Raw genomic sequence first — 22,733 nt, 5'->3', positions numbered from 1 at the left:
GGCTCAAGCAATAATACAAGAGAAGGAAATAAAAGAAATACAAATAAGGAAGGAAGAAGTCAAACTTGCCCCATTCACAGAAGATATTATGCTATACCTAATACACCAAAAAACTTCCACCAAAAACTCCTGGAAGTGATAAACATTCTCATCAAAGTGGCAGGAAATAAAATCAATACACAAAAATCAGTAGCCTTCATATATATCAATGACAAAAATATGGAAAAAGAAATAAGGGAAGCTGTCCTATTATAATAGACACACACCAAACAATCAAATATCTTAAAATCACCCTAACCAAGTATACAATGAAAACATAAAAACTCTGCTTAAAGAACTGGAAAAAAATGTGAGAGGATGGAGTGACATTCCATGCTCATGGATTGGGAGAATTAATATTAAGATGTCCATCTTAGCTAATGCAATACATAGATTCAATGCAATTCCAATCAAAATAATAGAGAAAACCAAGTCACTAAGCTCTAAAATGTAACAAATTTCAAAGCAAATTCTAATGCTTATATTAGAATATTTGAGTAGAGGAATGAAATTTTTTAACTTAGGTAGCTGTTTAAGATGACTATACTAAAATTAAAGCTTTCCTTACAAAATTATAGAACAAAGGAAAATAACATCATGTTAGTGAAGTCAGTATGAATACTAAATATTTTATAATACACATTTTCCATCTTGTAAACTATTGTCATTTATATAATGATATTTGGAATTCTTATTGTTGTGCTTGACTCAGAGAAATGTCACAATAATTCAGAGAATTATTTGTGTCTAAGAAGTTTAAACGTTTTGACCAAAACCAAAGAAAACTTGAAAAAAACTGAAATCAAAGGGAAAATGCCAAGAATAGTGTCATTTAAAGAATGTCGGTTTATAACCCAGGGGATAGGTACTTGCATACTAATCGTCATGTTCCTGCTGCCACATCTCCTTCAGCTTGAAGATCAGTCAGAAAGAGAAACCCGGCATCATCTGTGACAGTCAGACAGTGGAAGGAAAAATGCCAGTGAAGTGAGTTCCTGTTTAAAGCTATTTTTGTCTCAGAAGATGTACAAATGACATACTTCAGCCTTTGTTATTCTAGATCTTTTGTTTCCTCCATTTATAAAAATATGTGTTAATCATCTTTCTTCCTGATGTTTTCTCCTTTCTCTATTGATTCTTGCTTTCTAAGATTGATAACAATGTGTGGCTTGCTTTTACACTAAATTTTTTGTCTTCCGGGTAAATAAAGGTCGTAAAGTAGAAAGAGAAATAGAACTCTCTTTATACATGTTTTTCAAATTGATGAGTTAGAGATATCATGCACACACAAGATTCTTGCAAAACTTGCTATCACAATGCTTATTGAGAAACTTTTATGTAGATATTAAATGCTGGGTAAGGAAGCAGCTGCCACTTCCTCTGGCACATGGACGCCTTGCTTGAATTTTCCATTCTCCAGCACACTGCTAATTGAGTGTGAACAGCTAAGTTGCTGGATTCCACATTTTTTAATGCAATACAACTGGTTCTAGCTGGTGCAATTAGCAAGATAACTGGTAGCTTTCACGCCGTTCCCATCTGGCCTGGCGCTTGTCCGGACATATTATATGGGTACTGCTGGCCTTGATGGCACTTGCTTAATAAAGAAAACAGAAAGGAAATCAGCCAAAACCCCATGAAATACTAAGTGCAATTTTGGCTCCAGATACACAGTGAATTTCCCTGTCAAATCATACACAAACAGAAAGTTCTTCTGATATGCATCAGAATTTTACAAGTACACACAGAGAAAGGGAGAGGGAGAGAAAAAGAGAGAGCAGAGCCAGACAAAGCCTCCATTAAAACTATAATGAACATCCTAAATCCAAATTAAAAGGAGGAAAACAGTAATAATGAAGGCACGGCATGTTTACCATTTATTTAAAACATAATATACAAGTAATAAATGATGCCAATACATGTTTAGATCAGCCACCCTCATTTAATATTATATATATATTATATATATATTTCAATGAATCTATAATGTGCTATAAAATATGAATAATGAACCAGTACATATGTGCTGACATTCACTTAGAAAATAAGTGTGGGAAGAGTTAGGGTTGAAAGCACACCTGTATGTGAAGTCTAACACTGCCCATTGGTCCTTTATGCTGATTGATAATATGGGAATTAAATACAATGTGATTTTCACAATAAATGAGGGAAGGAATGTGATATGCTTAACACAGTCCAGTGTATATTATAAAAATTCAATATACTGTTTTATTTTTAGTGCCATGACAAATAATTATCCTTCAGTTTTTATTTTCATAAAAAAACAACACATGACATTCCATAGAATGACAAACAAGAAACCCAAAATTAAGGGAAAAAACACCCCAGTACTTGGGAGGCAGAGGTAGGTGGATTGCCATGAATTTGAGGCCACCCTGGAACTAGATAGTGAAGTCTAGGTCAGCCTTGGCTAGAGAGTGAGGCCCTACTTCAAAAAAAAAAAAAAAAAGGCAAAGAAGAGAATTATTTCTTAAAATAGTTACATGTCATTGAATTACTATCAGGTAGATGCAGCAATACTTCCGACCCTTTTGGTTGGTACATCTTCAAATCACTCCTTCTGGCTAGAAAACAGTGAGTAGAAGGCCCCACTCCCCCAACCATTCTTGCAGTACCAGGGAGCTGGACTCTCCTCCGGTGGCAATGTTGTGGGACTTGATTATTTATAGAACACTAGCAACTCTAATTCTACTCATTCTGTTGTCCATAATATTCTAGATATGTAACTACTGAATACAAAGAATTTTTATACTTATCTGTAATTCAAACAATTAGTTTTCTTGGTCCTTTGCTCCATACAGTTTTACAGTATCTCTCAGAATGTTTTCTCTTTTTTTGTACATTAATGAAAACAATAAAAATAGTTCTACAAAGACTGTCTTTATACCCAAGAATGTCTTTGTCTTCATGGAATATTCATTTTATCTTTAGCGTAACCAAAATCTGGCTCTCCTTAAAGGCCATGCCTCACTGCTGTCTTCTTAATTGCCTGCTTGTCACAAGGTTGAACGTGGGATCCTAGCCCTCTGCTGCTCCCCGCGCTTGCTGTCGCACCCTGTGCTCTCTTCCTTTGACCAGAATTCTGCGGCATATTGAAGCTAATTCAATGTAGCTACAGCTTTCAATCATCTTTTTTTGTGACTGTCTTCTACTAAAAACCTAAAAGCCAGTGACCCCATATATCAAAAAGGTAAATATCTGCTATTATTTATAGTTTGGTCACCTACTGGCCATTGGTTAATGTGTTCAAAAAGCATCTTTTGAACTAGCCTCACTATCTTTGGTACTAGAAAATAAGTCACAAGACAAGGTGCCTGTGAATGGAGAAGTCCATGCTGGAAGGAACTTGCCTACGTTCTATTTCTGTGCTTTGCATGGTGGGTGTTCCTCATTCCATCCGGGAGCACTGGGCAGCCAAGCTTCTATCTCTGCACCAGGCACAGCACATATTCCACAGGTATGAACCAGTACATTACAGGATGAAAATGGTTACTTTAAACAACTACATTCCCAATCACCATCTGAAAATTTTAGAATACCTATAAAACCTTATTAGAGTCATATGAAATCTTACATGAGCTTAGTCAAGAAATAGGTTGTGTGATATACAAAAGCTCTTCACCGCACAATTTATTCTAAAATTGAGATTCATCTGCAATTTATGAGATATGGAAACTAAACAATTAAAATCATTTAAAATATCCATTTAACTGTAAAACTCCATTTTCAATCTCATTGATAACTTGTATCTTAATGATTTAATAATACCCAAGAAGAATGGAAGTCAGGGGCCCATGACTCCATAAGGAAAACTGACATAGGAAATGTCAGTAGTAGAAAATAGCAAAATGCATTCCCAGTCATGTCACGCTCTCATTCATATCAATTTTATCAGAAACTACAACTAATATTGCAATAATAGAGGTGAGATCATTTTTAACAAAAATAATTATGAACATTACAGTCAACTACAAAAGTAATAAACTATAAAGGCATAGCAAACAGCTTATATGACTCTATTTGAAATTATCACCTAGATATGCAATGCAAATTTTATGAGGGACTAGATATGAAACAATATATATATAAATATAAATATATATTATATGCATATAATATATAATATAACAGGGTTAGATATAATATAACATAAGATTTATATATATGATATAAATTAACTCATACCTTTCTATAGCTATGTTTCTATACATCACAGCTACATAATCTAATTTTTTTTTTTTGTCCTGCAGAGGCTTCCTGTGGATAGGGGATTATTTTATCAGGATCTTTGTTTATTAAAGGGAATAATGCACAATGTAGCTGCATCTTTCAGAGTTTATGCCTTACATTTGATTTATTTTTCTTACATCACATTCCCAAAAGTATACCTTTTTCACAAAACTCAATATATCAATAATTTGACTGCTTTGGAAAAGATATTACTCTTTCCTGACAGATTTCTACATTTCAATAAATCAGTCTAGAAGTATACAATCTATGGGCAAATAAAATCTAACTCAAAATACTGTAAAAATTTCTCAAAATACTAGCAGCAAAAACATTTTCCCAACTATCAGGTTGGAAATTCTCAAACATTTGCTGAGCTTTTTAAAGATGCACAATTATGACATAACTATTTTTTTACTGAGAAAAATTAGAAAATTGTTCATTCTTCATTACAGCTACCAGAAGAACTTTCAAGTTGAGCAAAGTAATACCTCATAAATTAACATATATTCAGAAAAATCTCACTACTGCTTGCCAGAATCGACATATCAATGATACCATTACTATAATAACTTTAAAAGTCGCAACATTGTTGGCAAGATCAATAATTTGCTGATATCAGATTATGTCTCACTTCATGTCACTATAGCTGTGCACTTTGGAGAAACATTATATGTATTTTGTTGACCCTTTGTTATTACATTAATATCCCAGATCTCATTTGAATGACGTAGTCCACAACACTTATAGCTAAAATAGTACTATAAATCATAAAAGAAAAAGATCACAATGCTATTGTCAAGGGTAGATGTTGTTTCTACAGGTCACCACAAACGGAGTCAATGGCATGGTCTGAAAGCATGGACACACTTTTAGCTAATCAAGGTAAGATATAAGATACTTAAAAAGATAAGATATGATGTAAATCATTCAGAAATGGCAAGCATTACATGAAACGTGACTTTGATCAAGAATTGAAGACTACGACTTTGGTTGGTTACATAAATGAAATCTTCAAGGTCTAAACAGACTTAATTTAAGCCTAAGGTAAGTTGACAAAAATGCCACAGAAAACATCCAAAAGTAAGCAAAAAGACTTCCCTTTCTTTGGGCTATTTTTGGATGCATTTTACTACTGCTGGCTTTGGTACAAATTGAAGGAAATATACCAGCTATCAAAACCTGAACATTTAAATAAATGACATGCTTAACATACCTACAAGCAAAACAAAAAGGTTTTAATGTATTTCAATTAAATTATTATTATTTATTGGCTGTAAAATATTAAAATGGAAATATATGTATGAGTACAAACATATATTTATATTTAATAGCATGATTCAGGAGGTAACTGTGGTCAATTATGAAAATAATGTTTCAGACATCAACATGAAATATTTGCATGGAAAATCATCACATATCTACAAATCATGATATGTTTTACGTGATGTGCTTTGCAGTAGTTCTGGTGCATCCAACAGGAGAAATTGTTCTCTAGAGACCTGGATAGGAAACATTTAGGATAGACTATCATTTCTATCAAATGACATTGTTATTTTGAATTATTAAAGTATAAAAATATTAGAAAAGTTTTAACATAGTAACATTGAATAAAGTCTTTGTTGTCATTTAGACATAAAGTTAGATTAATTATATTAATTTAGATACACTGAAACTTTTAGTCTTTAATGAGTAATTGGTAAAACATTAACATAAAATAATATGCATAATGCCCACAATCTAACTAAGGAAGTATAGTAAAGCTGTTAAGAATATGAACTTGCTTTTTGTAAATTTTAAATGGTATTTCTTTCATCCCTCTGCGCATAATGAGCAGGTCACTCAAGTTTGCTAAGCACCTCTTCAGAGTATTTTTGCTGGTTTCCACATGGAGTCAACAGACAAGAGTACTGCTCATGAGATGGGACATATTCAGGCTGGTATGGCTGTAAGTCAGTGGAGGGTGTCTGTACAACAGCACCACAGAAAAGAGGCAAAGAGAGCCTGGATATGGAGACAAATGCTTCCGTGTCCAAATTTCCTAAGTACATAAACTAAGAAATCTATAGATTCATCTAATTAGCTGTTTTGTCTTGGCGTGGTGGCTCACGCCTTTAATCCCAGCTTCCAGGAGACAGAGGTAGGAGCATTGCAACCCTGAGACTATAGAGTCAGGTCAGCCTAGGCTGGAGTGAGACCCTATCTGAAAAAAAAAAAAAAAAGAAAAAAAAATCTGTTTTGTTTGCCTTATATAACTCGAGAAAAAAAATTGCTAAAATATATTTGGTTGTTACTACTTTAAACCCATATAAGGGACTGAGCAAATAACCTCTATTTTTTTTTCTAATAGCATATTCTTGGCCTGGGCCTTTCTTAAAGTAGCTTTCCCTCCCTAATGTTGCTCTTTTAAGACTTTTTGCTGTTTCTCATAGAAGGAGCCATCCATCCTGTAGATTGTCCTCAAATAACTACTTTAATTGAACATAGTGTTCCACTTCAAAATCACTTAGAATGCTTTAACATTGAAATTGTATGTGTAGAATGGCAAAGTGAGTCAATAAGGTATTTTGTCTAAGAGACAACTAGCTCTAGTTTTAGTTGTTTGTTGTGTTTTCTTGTTTGATAAACTAAGCTACAGAAGGAATGTATTGTTAGTTCTGAAAATGCCTTTTTAACGCTATAGCAGGAGAAAATAATTTTGTGATCTCTATCTTCCCATATATCTGAGATTTATTCAGACAATCCTTGCAAAAAGGAAGCTTCCTAAGCACTAATGACACACATATAAAATATTGTCAGGAATGAAGCAAAGTATTCTTTCAGTATTATCAAAAGGTACTTATCTTATATGTATAAAATACTTTTCACATAGCTTCTGTTTGTATCTCCCAAAACTATCATTGCTTGTTTCACCCACATTTGAAGAAAATGCCAACTAATATTACTTGGAAGATTTTTATGACCTCAGTTTGTGGCAGAGAAGTTTCTTGTCACAATAAAGTGTTTGGGAGGAGCAGTGTTCTGAGCACCTCCAAAGGGGAACTTGCAGCAGGTGGAGGGAAAACCACCTATGTTTTGGAAGGCAAATTCCTACGAGTGGCAAAAGCACTGATGTACAGGCTTCTCTTCATCAACAGAGACATATGCAGCCTCACTTATAAACAGACCCTGGCCAAATGCAAACTTGGAAGCTGAAAAACATGATGTTAAGATTCTAGAATAGACTGGTCAACAGAGAGCATCTGTATATGATCTTTCTCACATACTATCTAACCAGAGGTACTGTCTTCACCATTCTTTGTCAAAATATTTATCAAGTGTTACCTTCCTAAGAGAGCTGAGTATTTCAAAGAGGAGTATTTCAGGGCACATTCTGATGAGGGCTTCAGAGAAATAAAGGTCTACCAGGTGCACAGAAACTTAATATCTAGCAGAGAAAAAGTTAATTGTCAATACTTTCCAGAAGATATGGGGGAAGATTAGACCCATGGGAATCACAGATGATAAGATGCAAATGCAGTTATGAAATGTTTAAAACTCATATTCTATTCATATAAGTGGGTGCATTTATAGCTTGTATTCTAAAATGGCCAGAGAAATACTGGCTCATCAGAAAACCTGGTGGTAGGAGCAAAATGCCATGCAACTACACCTAGAGGCAGAGGGTGAGGTACCAAAACACTGCTTGAAGTAACAATGAGATAAACCTCCTCATATTTCCCTCCAAATAAAGAGTGTATATATTTCCACCAAATCCTTTGCCAGTTACTTTTTTGGCTTAAAGTTCTTACTTGTCCAATATTCACCCAAACTAATAATACCCAGCATTGCCTCTTCTGCTTTAGGCCCAAACCAACTCAACCCTCACTTGCAAATTGTATTCCTTCATAATTTCATAGTAACAAAGATGCTTATACTCTGGTAAATATAGCATCTTCATTAACTTCATCTAAATGATCTAGTCAGTGTAAAACACAGTGTCTATGGCATTTCCCATCAAGTAACTATAAAACTTCCTCTAAAACATAGCTCTTAGCTTTTCAGATCTGGAGATTAAAAAATATATAGTCTTTATTAATCAATTTGATTTTAAAAGCAGATGACTTTTTTATGCCTATGATTGCTCATGAAAAACAAGGTTTATAAAGTTAAAAAGTTAAATATACAAATGGTACATTAAGTTAGAGGATATGTTTTCCACTGCATACTCATGTTGGTCATACTTCTACTTTGTATATGCTCTAAGTTTTTCTCATATGTTTTACAGCTGGTTTAGATGCTTTTAGGACATTTCTAAAATCAGAATTTAGTGAAGAAAATGTTGAGTTTTGGCTTGCCTGTGAAGACTTCAAGAAAACAGAAAATGCAGAAAAACTTGCTTCAAAGGCCAAGATGATTTACTCTGAATTCATTGTGGCTGATGCACCTAAAGAGGTGAGTGATAGGTGGTGGGTATAGACACCCATCCCCAAACGTGTGTTCGCTCATAGCAGATTAGTTAAGTCCAAGCACAGGATGATCTGATCATCCTATATTTTCACATAGAAAATGTCAGTGGAGCCCCTTGGTACTTTATGATCTCATACCAACTCAGCAAATGTTTGTCAGTACCCTATGTATGGGCCAGATGTGACCAATATTCCTATCTTTCGGACACCATATCAAGGTTGTTTAAAAGCAGTGCTTAATATCTCAAATTAAACAGCTGTGAAGTCAAATTGACAGAAGTCTTATTTTAATGTTGGCAGATTTCCAAGGCAGTTTTTTTTTTTTTCCTTTTGTAAACCATGGAATTAAGGTCAATGTAGTATATTGAATATACATTTTAACTAATGTATGTAGAAGAAAATCACCTATTAACCAGTGATTAAATTCTCCATTTTTTTTTTTTTCATTTTTATTTGATAGTCACAGACACAGGCAGAGAGAGAGAGAGAGCAAGGCAGATAGAGAGAATGGGCGTGTCAGGGCTTCCAGCCACTGCAAACGAACTCCACATGCATGCGCCCCCTTGTACATCTGGCTAACGTGGGTCCTGGGGAATCGAGCCTTGAACTGGGGTCCTTAAGCTTCACAGGCAAGCGCTTAACCACTAAGCCATCTCTCCAGCCCAAATTCTCCATTTTTAAGACAACATCATGACATGTAATAACTCCTTACTTTCCAAGGGCAGGGGTTGTTTGCCTTTGTTTTATAGAAGGTGAAAGTGAACCAGTGGTGTGAGGCATTTGTGAAGTGACCAGGACCCACCTGTGCCACTTAGAGATCAAGAACATGTGAAGGGCCTTGGCAAAAAACCTGCACTGATCCTGATGATAGCTGTAAGGCTCGAGAGTGACAATGACCACAGAGATCACTCTGAGGCAAACATGGAGGCATTTATTCAGGAAAAACACAAGCTGCCAGGACTGACTCTTCAGAGCGAAGCATAGCCAACTTGAAATTCCAGATGGTGCATTAAATAGGGTTAATTAGTTGGGAGAAGGTGAGGAAGGGAAAAGATGAAAAAAGAGGTTTCTTTAGGGGAAATCTAAGATAGCCAGGGTGTGACACCAGAACAGTGAGCACAAGATAAGGAGGCAGGAAACCTAGACCTGGGGCATTGTTAGGCAAGGAAGAGATAATGGCTAGGAGGTTTCCTGAGGAATGTGAAAGACCCACTTCCTTGTGTTTGTTGCCATCCTGCTGTCTTTGGTGACTCCATTTTGTCCTGACCTAACAATAACTACTGCAAAAACAAAGTTTACTTTTTATGGCATGTGTATGTGTACTGTGCACATGTGTGACAACTCCTTTGTATTTAACTTAATTTCCATTAAGTCAATAGAGAGATTTACCTATATCTTTTCATTTTAGTTTTAACTGTTATTTAAGCAATTTTTTTCAACACTGATTTAGATGTCATGCCAAATATATGACATCAGAAACGAGCTTTAATGCATCTGTAGCGAACAAGCAGGAAGCTGCATTATGCTAGCAGCAACACCCCAAATCCTAGTCAGAGTCATCTTGCCTGCAGAATTACTGACTCCCTTACAGGTGACAGGAACTAAACTTTCTGACCCAAAATTAAGACCTGTTGTGTGAGAAGGACGGTGGTGCTGAGGGACAAAGGACAGACTATGTGTAGTTCAAACACACTAATGAAATCTGAGACATGCAGTTACTAGCAGCTCAACTTTTAGATGGCCATTAATTACAAAAGTAGTTAAAAGTTTAGTGTGAAGCTGGAAGCACATGAACCACTGACATGTGGCTGAGGATTCATAGGAGGAGGAAAGGAACTTTAACTACTATAGAGTAATTTCAACATATATTTCCAAGTTGTCTAAAATCAATAAATAACTCTGAAAAATTAAAAATGAATGGGGTCAGAGTTTTCAAGTTGGTTAATGTGTCACTTCCTAAAAGGTTTTGAGATCAACCCTAAAATAACCTATTTTTATATCTGTTTGAAAGTCATTTTTCTTCCCTTTATCAGAATCTACCTACTTTAGGATAGCATTTACATACATTATGAAAAAGTGACCAAAGGTAGTGGAACTTAGAGTTAAACAATAAATTATCATTTTGGGCAAAGTAGTTTTGTTTATTTCAAACATTTCCTTTCAAAATTAACATATTTAGTCATTATTCAACTAAATAGTATAATTATTGTGGGATATAAAACTTATGTATCATTATATATCATTGTATAATTTTTCTGTCTAGTTGACTTTTTAACTTAAAAAATATAATGAAATTCAGCAATATTTTTCAAGTAGTAAGGTATATTATCTCCTTGAAGTGTCCCTAAATTGTGTAATTATGCATGGAAAAATTCAGTGAAAACAAAGTATATCTATATGTGTGGGTACACATGAAAATATTCTCTTATTGTTTGCCACTAATTGTTGATAACTCAAATTACCACAGGACATTTGCCTGTTGTATTTTATATCAATTGTGATCTTCACAATATTTCTCAATAGTCTGTCAATTATATATTACATGAAATACAACTGTTAATAGGGAAAATCTTTAAACTGAAGTTTCATGATGTTATGTAGTAGAAGGTGAGATTGTCATGGATGACACCCATAAACATGCAACCAATAATATGACTTATTAAAACCACCTGGACAGCTAAAGGATGGTTCTATACAATGGTTCACACATTAAAAACCACGTGGAGAATTAAAGGATGGTTTTGTACAAGGGTTCACACATTAAAAAGGTGGGTCATAGAAAAAAAAATCATATATCACAAAGAGAATAAATTAAGCTTGACTATTTCAGATAGATGGATGGGGAGATAGATAGCTCTGTGTACAGAGTACTTACCTTGCAATCACGAGGAATTGAATTCTACCCACAGTACATGTAAAATTCCACATATAGAGGCATGTGCCTATAATTTCATGTTGGGGAGGCCAGGAAAGAAGGATCCCTCAAGCTAACTAACTGGTCATCCAGTTGTTGACCTCAAGAGCAATAAAGACCCTATATCCAGTAGAGGTGAGGGCTGGGAAGATGAATCAGTCAGTAAAGTGTTTGTCTTGGAAAAAAAAAGTTTAATCTTTAGAACCAGAAAACAAAAATACAAAAGTCTGGGAAGATTGCTCAGTGATTAGTGCACTTACTCATAAAGCCTTCTAACTAAGGTTAAATTTTGCAGTACTCAAGTAAAGCCAGATGCACAGAGTAGTATATAAGATGTCTGAAGTTCATTTGTACAGGAATTAGGCTTTTGCATGCCCATACATTCTCCCTCCTGTTTCTCTCTCCCTTTCTTCTTCTCCTTTTTCTTCCTCCATCCCTCTCAAGTAAACTAATAAAAAAAAAAAAAAACATATTTTTTTTTCTTAAAAAAGGTGGTAGAGATTCTGTTTTGCTCCTGAAGATAACAGCCAAAGTGGTGCTCTGGCTCCCACATGCATAGATATGTACAAAATACACACATGCAATCATACATACATACATATATACATAGATATATGTATAAAAAGAATAGTTCAGATGGAAAGCACATTGGCTTAAGGCTAAGGTCTAAATCTTCCTGGTATTTTCAGAAATCGTAAGTATTTTGATATTGCTGATGTGAGCAGAGGAGAGAAAGATGAGCTTGGTTAGGTGAGTATCAGTGGAGATAAAAAAATAATTGAAATAGTCGAGATTTATCTAGTAGGCCAGCTTGATATGACTAGGTGACACATTCCATAGGTTAGACAATAAAATATTTTTATAAATTAAAATTAATTTTAGATTAATTCATATGATATAATCCACTTTTTCTCCTATATTAAATTGTAGTTTTACAACTGAACAATAGTTAACTAAATTTTAATCAATTTCTTTGGTAGAACATCCTATAATAATGAGGAATGACAAATTCATGCTTTGTAGAGTTCTGTTAAGTTTACTTTCCCTTATTTTCCACAAGTCTCATGGGTTTTTGTCTTCAGCTATAAAATTGTTTGCAACCTTAATAATTTAATTGATCACTTCTGGTCCTTTGTCATGTTCATGTCCTCCTAAGTAAAACCTGTGGCAGATGATAATGATCTCAGCCATACTTTTTACACATTTTTCTATAGTTTCACTTTCCAATTTTCACAATTTGAATCACTTTTTTCATAAGGTTGGAAATGTTTAAATAAAGCTATATTAATTTTAGGAAATTAAGTCATATTTCGTACCTACCTAAGACATTTATGTATGTTAAATATTTACAACATATTAATACCCTTGTTCCATTAATTGAAAAAATGATAAATAGTTTTAAATATCATTAAAGGGAAAAATTACATATATTGATTATTCTGAGAATTTGGAAAATTCTGAACTCAAATCTCTGTGTAGTATTTAAAAGGTTGGAGAGATGGCTTAGCAGTTAAGGCGCATGCTTGTGCACCCTAAGGACACAGGTTTGATTCTCCAGGTCCCATGTAAGCAAGATGTACATGGTAGTGCATGTGTCTGGAGTTCATTTGCAGTGGCTAGAGGCCCTGGCATGCCCATTCTTCCCCCCCCACCCCCGCCTCTCTCTCTCTCTCTCTCTCTCTCTCCCCCCCCTTTTTCCTATCTCTAATGAATAAATAAATAAAAATAAATCTTTTAAAAAAAAATCAGGAACTACATGCATATTTCACTCTTGGAGTACATAATTAGCATGCACAAGGCCCTGTACTCAATCCCTAGCACGAAAGTATCCATATGTTCAAGTTCAATTTCAGAGTATCTCTAACATAGGAACAACCATATTAGTGGTTTCTCAAGTCAAAAATAGTGAAAAACATCTAATTCTAACTTTAATAAAATGGAGGACATATTTGACTAATGAAACAAAAGGAAATTACATTTATAAAGAATTTATCTTGCTGTGCGTGGTGGCTCACACCTTTAATTCCAGCACTCAGGAGGCAGAGGTAGGAGCATCACTGTGAATTCAAGGCCTCCCTGAAACTCTAGTGAATTACAGGTCAGCCTGTGCTAGAGTGAAAACCTACCTTGGGCGGGGGGGGAAGAAAAGCATTTCTCTCAATGTGGCACCTATTAAAATTTGTGTCATATTTTATATTTATATATTTAATGTAGTAAATGTTGTTTAAAATGTTATCTGTTGATTTTTTTTTATTTCCCATCAAGAAATGCTTATTTTATACCTACTAGTTTCTCCTTACAAATAAAAACCTCTACATCAAAGTCAAGTCAATCTATGCAAGAACAGGAAATAATCACACAACACACACCCATGTACTAGGTAGCTCTCAATAATATAAGAAAATAAAAAGTATAAATTATCATATTATTTAGAGAATCTTTCAGTCTAGTTGCATTAAAAATGAATTTATAGAATTTATAAAATTATCAAAGCAATAAATACATAAATATAAAATTGTATTACATTTTATAATGATTAATAGTGAAACAAGATAGAGAAATATGGTCTTTATTTTAAATAAAGTTACTTTGAAAATGAGTTTTGAGGGATGAAATAAATATTTGAATTATTTGAAGAAAAAAGCCTATATAAATAGTATTTCCTCTCATTAATCTAGCATAACATTGTATTTTCCATCTTTTGTCCTTTTTATTTTAAAATACTATTTTTCTGATATGTTGAAGTTGTGTTGAGACCTATTTCTTCCCCATATGTTATTGATAAGCAATGACTTACCACAACTTTAGAGTCATCTCTAGGTTTATTGATTTGCTCCTTTATTAATTTCAGGAATTTAGTTTATTCTTTCACAGTGTGTATAGACTTTATGCTCTACACTATTCTGGTGTGCCAAAGAAAAGACAGTTTTAGTCCCTTCACAAATGAAATAACTATCTTACTGCGAAGACTCCAGTCTAAAATTTTACAGTAAACTGTCATGAGCTTGTGATAGGGAAATGTAAGGTGGAGATGTAATATTTGACATTAAACTCTAAATCCAGGAGATGAAGCAATATATTAGTAAGTAAACTTAAACCAGAAATTTGAGGATATATGGAAATAAGGGGAAAAGTAGAAGGACATGAGAACACGAGAAATAAGAGTTGAGCAAAGGACTCACAAGAGCATGAAGAACTAGAATAGTAACGGAAGCAACTGAGAACTGTTTGGCAGATAGTAAACTGAGTATTGTGCTCAATACTATCTGTACTCTTACTTAATCCTTTTCAAAATAAAGACACCTGCAGGAAAGAGGAGAATGAGGGAGAGAGAATGAATAACTTCCCAGTAACTCTCCTTTCATCAGGTCCTTTGTTCACTATCAAAGGGAACTGTATCATTAAATTTGCATTTCAGATTTTAAAAAATGACCTGAGCTTTAAAAATAAAGTGATTAGACCTACAGGTATTATGATCAGTGTGGATGGAGGTCTTCAGTCCCTCCTTTCAGGTTTCATATCCCTTTCTTAGATGTACTGCTCATTTTTTAAAGTGTTTTTAGACAGCCTGGGAACCTTAACAGTTATGCTTGAAGCAGAAGCATAAAATATCCAGCCACATCTGTCTCGTTTTACAGAAAAGCTTCATTTCTCTCCCCATATCTTCTCTAATCTGCATAACTTCTTAAACTATAAAACCAGATTTAATATGGCAAAGTATCAGGAGTATTCCTTATAATAACTAGTAATATTTATTCACAAAGGAATTTCTGTATTTCAAATTAAAACCAGGAAGGTGAAATGTTTTTTTAAACATCCCTGCATCCCTAGGCCACTGAGTCTAGACTATTGGGTTGGGACTGGTAATGGAAGCCAGTTGCTCTGATTCCTTGTCAGCTGCTGAGAAGCAGAGCTGCAGCATTGGTACAAGTATATTTAGCAGTCTGTGGACAGGATGGTTTCCATGTGTTAGCTCCTTTCTCCACACAAGTGGGAACAGCATCTGGTTTCTAGGCAATTTCATCTTTGCTTCAAGGAGCTGTCTAATTAGTCAAGGTGCTTTAGAATTCTCTAACCTTCATTTCCATTGCCCAATTTAAGATGTTAGTACTACCTCACAGCATGGTCCATCTATTTCTGTCAACAAAGCCACTGATAACAAGCAGATATGGTATGGTACAGGGAAGGATTTGTCCTGTGCTGCAAACTGCTATTTTACCTTTAATAGCCACCTTCAGAATATATTTCGATATATTCATTTGCATTCATACTGATGGCACATATGAAGTAATACAAAAAGTATCAGTGGTGATTAAATAGAATTAGGTAACCAAAACATGGTTATAGATGGCTTTAATTTAAATAGCAGTCTTTAAGCTCTGTTGTCAATGAGGTCTAAGATGATGCCTGCCTGGCTTTTGTAAGGCACTTTACTTATGCATGCACATATCTGTTGCATAATGACAGTCTCTTGCTACACTATACATACAAAATGAGGAAAGGCCACCTCATTTGAATGTGGCCACTCAGTGAAAAACTTTTTATTCAAATTATGTAAAAATATATAAAAATTAGTTTAGGGTCAAAAAAAGACAACAGGTACACTCTGAAATGTGTTCTTCCTGTGAAAATAATTTGTTAAAAGCCAAAAGAATTTAAAGGTGCTAATGTAGGGAAGAAAAGAGATTTGGCTTGCCTAACTTCCAACTAAGAAAACCACTTGAGTTTTCAAAGAATTTTTATAATGAAATTGTTTTAAATAACCACAACAAACAGCATTCAGACAGAAGTCATTTCAACACAAGGGATTGTCATCAAAGTCAGTTGTGCCCAGGCCTTTTCAAAACTGACAGGATTAAAAGCTGCTAGATGGTTGTGGTGACATGTTATCTGTCACTTTGTAAGAAACACAATCTTGTGTCCTGTTATGTGAGATTGGCAATGCAGCAGTCTCAGATAACTAAGATAATACATCACCATTTTTAATATAACCAAAAAAAAACCAGGTTCTCATGGCCTAGACATAAGTATCCATGTAAATAAAAGAAAATATACTAATAATGTAGGTAAAGATAATAATATAGATATACTTTATTTTATTAACTGACATGATCTCCACTCCAAATAGAGAACTTAATTGGTTGTTTGAGATGTTCAGCAGGCAAAGTGTCTCCACAGCCACATAACCTCCCAGAAGCTGCAAGGTGCCTTTAGATTATGAGACAAACAATAAAGTCGGCCTGGGAGCTTCCCATCTTCAGTTTACTGCAAATTCAATATCTCATCCGTGTTTCTGTTTATGATGGAAAATTAGCTAGGTACACTCCAATGAAATACAACCAAAAATCACATTTGAGAAGAATACAAATAAATCTAGAAATGCAGTTCATACCGTGCCCCCAGAAACATGAAGAAAATTGAACAAGAATGAAGATACCTTCATCCTAACTTGTTCACCTTTTACTAAAATTCCAGTTACTGAAATTTAAAAGAGTAAAGAAAAACAATAAGGCCCTCTGGATAATCCAACCACATATGTCATCAGAAGCTAATAGTAGGAGCATTAAACAAAATGTATCAATCACTTCCTGCTAATGGGACTGTCTTTAACTGGCTTCTCAAACTAACTTGAGTATCCTCCTTCATTGTCTACTGCTCTTTTAAATTTTTATTTTTGGCTTCTACTCGTAACCCAGTAAGCATGCATGCAGTATGTGTAGTAAAGACAAACTCACCTAAGCCCTCATTCACTTTACATTTACAATCACTCCCATGGTGATGGCTTTCAGGACAGTGACTCTGAAGGATCATCTTATACTTGACAAAGTCAAAGCTGATTCCTAATCTTCCTTTCACAGCTTTAGTCTACCCATGTCTTCTCCATCTCACATAAGGCTGACATCATTCTTCCACTGTTTTTGCTAGACCATGGAACATCTTCACTCTTCTTTTATTCTCAAGCCACACATCCAATCCGTTAGCACTTTTTGTCATTCTGTAAACTATGTCCCAAGCTCAGCCCCTTGTAAAGATGGTTTCCCTTGTGCCAGCTAACAACCACCTATTGATGAGTCCTCTCAGTGATTCTTTCTGAAATGTTTGGAATGCCTGCTCTTCCCCTCTTTCCTCGCAATTATCCTCCATAATCCACCATCAACTGTCTACCTGTTTGATATGCTTGCCTAGGTTTTCTTCCTTGTGTGCATACCTATATAATAACATCACTTGGGAGTCAGTAATATGTTTTAAACATGTGTTTACATTACTCCCTTAGTTAAAATTCTCTTTTTTCACAATAAAGGAAACATTCCTTGACAAGATCCAAACAGTGCTAAAAGTTCTAGCATGTTCTTGTTTCTCCTGCTTAATCTTTCTGCTCTCAAAAATGACACAGGCTTCTTGCTTATCTTCCAACAAGCAAGTTGCCTCTCTTCTAGTTGCCAGGTTAACACTTAGCTCATCAGTACTAATTATTGCTCATATATCTATAATAATTTCAAAGTATTCTCATTATTAAGTTAAACATAAAATTATTATTTTTCAATTCCATCATTGTAGAAGACAGGCAAAAGAAAATAGAAAGAAAAGATAGAACAATACAGGGAATAAATATCTGCTCTGCTGATTTTTTTTAAATTTTTTGTTTATTCATTTGAGTGAAAGAGAAAGAAGTATATATTTGGAAAGAGAGAGAAGATATGGGGCCTGCACACACACACACACACACACACACACATATAAGAATTTGCACTCCAGGGCCTCTAGTCACTGCAAACAAACTCCAGATGCATGTACCATCTTGTTCATCTGACATATATGGGTCCTGGGGAATTGAACCTGGATCCTTAGGCTTCACAAGTGCTTTATCCACTAAGCTATCTCTCCAGCCCTCTGCTGATATTTTTGAGAGGTATGGACAATCAGATAATGAATGGAAAAGAATGTCAGGCTAATTCTGTCCCCTGTGCTATTGAATTGCCTTTGTGGTAACATATCTTCTTGCTTTGATAATCAAAAAAAAAAATAAATAAAATAAAAACCTAGCTAACAAAAGCTGTTGTATCCAAATCAGTTTAAAGCATGAATTCAAATTACCTAACACTTTTAAATCAAAATTACATATAATGACACAAAAATAACAGAAGCATTCCTTCTGTGATCCACAACAATTCTTGGGAAATATTCATCTTAAGCTCGATCATGTGGACAGGAAACTCTGTATGGGACACAGATGTGGACATGCAAGTGTCTTAGATAGTAAAACAACATAAATAAGTTTTAAGTCAAAGGATCACTTCCAGGGGAAGAGAGGAGAACCTTGTGAATGCCAGAGAGGACAAGGAGGTGCTAATTTGGAAATAACACACTAAAGTAAAGGGATGAAGAAGCTCAAATGTTACAGTGAGATTTTTGTCTTTTATGTCACTGGTAATCATAATGGGGTGTGATAGAAGTGAAATCTTGGTGAAACTGATATGATAATACTGTCCACAGCGTTAAGAGGAAAGATGTTATCAGTAATATCAGAGATGAAAGGAAAAGTTTAATTATGCAAGTCTAAAATAGAAACAGAAGAGTAAGATTGAAAAATGTCCCACAGGCTGGAGAGATGGCTTAGTGGTTAAGCGCTTGCCTGTGAAGCTGAAGGATCCCAGTTCGAGGCTCGATTCCCCAGGACCCACGTTAGCCAGATGCACAAGGGGGCTCATGCATCTGGAGTTCGTTTGCAGTGGCTGGAGGCCCTGGCGCGCCCATATTCTCCCTCCCTCTCTCTCTCTCTCTCTCTCTCTCCCTCTCCTCTCTCTGCCTTTCTCTCTCTATCTGTCGCTCTCAAATTAAAAAAACAAATGTCCCAGGATCAAAGTCTAATTTAACAAACACACATGCACTAGATATGGGATCAGAGAAGAAAGAGGTATCAACAATAACTAGTAATAATTGACACTGAAGAGCTGAGTGTTAATATGACTACTATAAGTATAGCTTGAACAACTTGGGGAAAATAATGACTTTAATATAAATATGTAGATGTGCTGTTTTGTCACTGACATTAAGCTGAATTGCCAAGACACATTTTGGTAAAACTACTAATTATCTATTGGGAATAGAGTATCTGTTTGTCAGTTAGATTTAATAGCTGATGTCAGCAGTTCCTAGAAAGGAAAAGGTAAAAGTCAAAAACAAACAAACAAACAAACTAAGAGTTAAAGGGAGAAGCACAGATGAACACATTTTCATAATATCAATTATCATTATTATGTTCAAATAGAATATTCTTTTTTAGAATATTCTTTTTAACTTAAAAAAAAACTGAACAAATATAAAACTGTTTCCTCTCTTGACTTTTACATGTACTTATTGAGTCCTTATGCTGTGTGAGGAATGCACAAAATGTAAATATTGTAAGGAACAGAAAATCTTTCAAAAGTTCAGATTATTAAAAAAAGAAAATTCCACAAGTCAATCCCACAAGGTAGATATTATCTAAATATAATCTTAAGGAAATAAAAAGACAACCTGTTAAGGATTTAGGTAGATAGAAGTAAGTAACTGAAGGGAACATAAGGGAAGATATCTAGCATAGTGGGAAAGCAAGAAAGAAAATAAAGAGAAAAAAGAAACAGATAAATAAGGACCACAGTGCAACCTGAGTGCCCAAATCAGATATTTAGACTTTTTAAAAAACATATTATTTTTATTTATTTGGCAGAGAGAGATAGGCAGACAGACAGACAGAAAGAATGGGCACACCAGGGCTTTCAATCACTGCAAACAAACTCTAGATTCCTGTGCCCCCTTGTGCATCTGGCTAATGTGGGTTCTGGGGAATTGAACCTAAGTCCTTTGGTTTTGTAGGCAAATTCCTTAACCACTAAACAATCCCTCCAGCCCAGATATCTAGACTTTTAAGGTAGAGCATAGGATCATGTCCTCTGTTCAATGATGATGAAAACAACAAGGACAACAACAATAAGCATTACTGTGTAGCAGGCACAGAACAACCTTGTTGTCAATGAAAACTCCCCTGGTGATTTCCTTAATATGTTAAGCTGTTATACTTATCAGCAATAGGATATAAAGTTAAATCACTGGAGATGCTTTCAAAGAGTTACCACCTATCTAAATGAAGTAGTCAGTAGGGAACATGTTCACATATCTCCACAGTGCAAGACTGGTGTGTATAACAAGCTACTGCAGATGTTTGAAAAACACTACAAGGTCTTGATAATAGTCATTCTTCACTGATTCCCACCATGAGAAGAAAGTAAGCTACATTCATCCTGTAAGGAAATCTGCCTCCTCTCCACTCAAAATGCTTCAGTGTATCTCATTGCTTGTATTAGGAAGATACATATTCCTTATCACCACACATAATCTCTATAAGACCTGGCTCGGATTTCTCCCAACCACATTTTTTTTTCATTAATTTTGTTTGTTCTGTTTTGTTTTTCAAGGTAAGGTCTTGCTGTAGCTCAGGCTGACATGGAATTCACTATGTACACTCAGGGTGACCTCATGGTGATCCTCCTACCTAAGCCTTCCAAGTGCTGGGATTAAAGGTGTGAACCACCACACCCTGCCAAATAATTCTTTATTGTGTCAGAATTCTTTCCCCAAATTTTTGGCCAGGCTTCCTTTCATTCAACTTCAGGTCTAAAATAATATTTACTTCATTATTTGCTCTCCCAAAATAATGACAGCATTTGGAACATAACAGTTAATTGCTTAAATATAGACTGGGGAATGGGATAGAGCACCAAACTTGGGGGAATTTGCATTAGGATTCAAATATCTTTTTTATTTCATGAGTATTTTCAGTTTAAGTTAGCCGTCTTGCATAAGAAATTTTCTGTACTCAGAATAACCTAAAATGTGGGAACAGAAGGGCAAGTGTCTTCCCCCCGAAAAATTTGTTGGCATTTAATTTATTTTCAGGTGAATAGTGCATCCCAATATAATCGATCTTTAGTACCTCTTTCTGGGATACCTGTGTGTTCCTATATACCCATATATATGTAAGAAGATATAAATTCTTGAACATTCATATGTTGGGGGTTTTGCCTATGTGTATAACAGCAGTAAAACGGAACTGTTATTTAGTACATTTTGTCAAATAAAAAGAAATGCAGTAGATGGAAAAGCAATGCCTTGGAAACAACATGGTTGTGAAGTAGTAAAGAGGATGAGAACGATGACAGCCAGTCCAGTAAGTGCATCACAGGAGGAACTCAGGTCAAGGTACCAGATGATAAAAGATATATAAGAAAGAAATTTAAAGTCCTAAGGTATATTACGTACTCTTTCACTTTACCTTTTCTAAAATTTTAAAATGAGGTTTTTATCTCTGTTTCCTGTCACCCTTCTCAACGTAGGAAAAATAATGAAACCAAGCATGCATTCTGCATGCAAAAAAATATAACAATACACAGCCTTTCTACACTTTCCATTCAATTAACTTCATGTTTGGAAAACAATTGCAATATTATTTGTGTCTGGCATCTTAAAAACCTGTGGGTTCTTTGATTAAATTTACCTAATGATATGCAACCTTGTTTTCCACAGATTAACATTGACTTCAGTACCAGAGACCTCATCTCAAAGAATATTGCTGAGCCAAATCTCAAATGCTTTGATGAGGCTCAGAAATTAATTTACAGTCTCATGGCCAAGGATTCTTTTCCTCGATTTCTAAAGTCAGAGATTTATAAGAAACTGGTCAACAGCCAACAGGTTGGAAATCATAGAAGATGGCTGCCTTTCTTGTGAAGAGGCACATGATGAAGCTTTTGCTCTACTTCAAGGATAAAGTGTTCAAAATATACAAACAATACAAAAGTTAGGTCTAGAAAAATTTAATTCCAACAGAATATATACAAAATCTGAATTTCTAAGCCACTTACTTGGAATTTATTCATTTTACTAGATACTTAAAATCTTCTACTGGGAAAGAAAAGGGGAATTCACAGAGATAGGTACACTTTTGAACCATAAGTGGATATTGTTATATCATTATAAATTCATAAAACTATGCATCTTCATATTTCTTAGTAGAAGACTGTTTAGCATCAGACATAAGATTCTAA

At 34.8% G+C, this 22,733-nt stretch overlaps 1 protein-coding gene across 1 annotated transcript; it reads left to right on the top strand.

Annotated features, from left to right (window-relative positions):
• Positions 1-1,015: 1,015 nt before the first annotated feature.
• Positions 1,016-22,416, top strand: Rgs21 (regulator of G protein signaling 21). The gene is made up of 4 exons (XM_004659510.3): positions 1,016-1,026; positions 5,096-5,172; positions 8,555-8,721; positions 22,213-22,416. The coding sequence occupies exons 1-4, from the start codon at positions 1,016-1,018 to the stop codon at positions 22,414-22,416; spliced, it is 459 nt and encodes a 152-aa protein (XP_004659567.1).
• The last annotated feature ends 317 nt before the right edge of the window (positions 22,417-22,733 follow it).

Source organism: Jaculus jaculus, chromosome 1 (assembly GCF_020740685.1).
Source record: "Jaculus jaculus isolate mJacJac1 chromosome 1, mJacJac1.mat.Y.cur, whole genome shotgun sequence".
Classification (NCBI taxonomy): domain Eukaryota; kingdom Metazoa; phylum Chordata; class Mammalia; order Rodentia; family Dipodidae; genus Jaculus; species Jaculus jaculus.
This window is presented reverse-complemented; position numbering and strand designations above follow the sequence as displayed.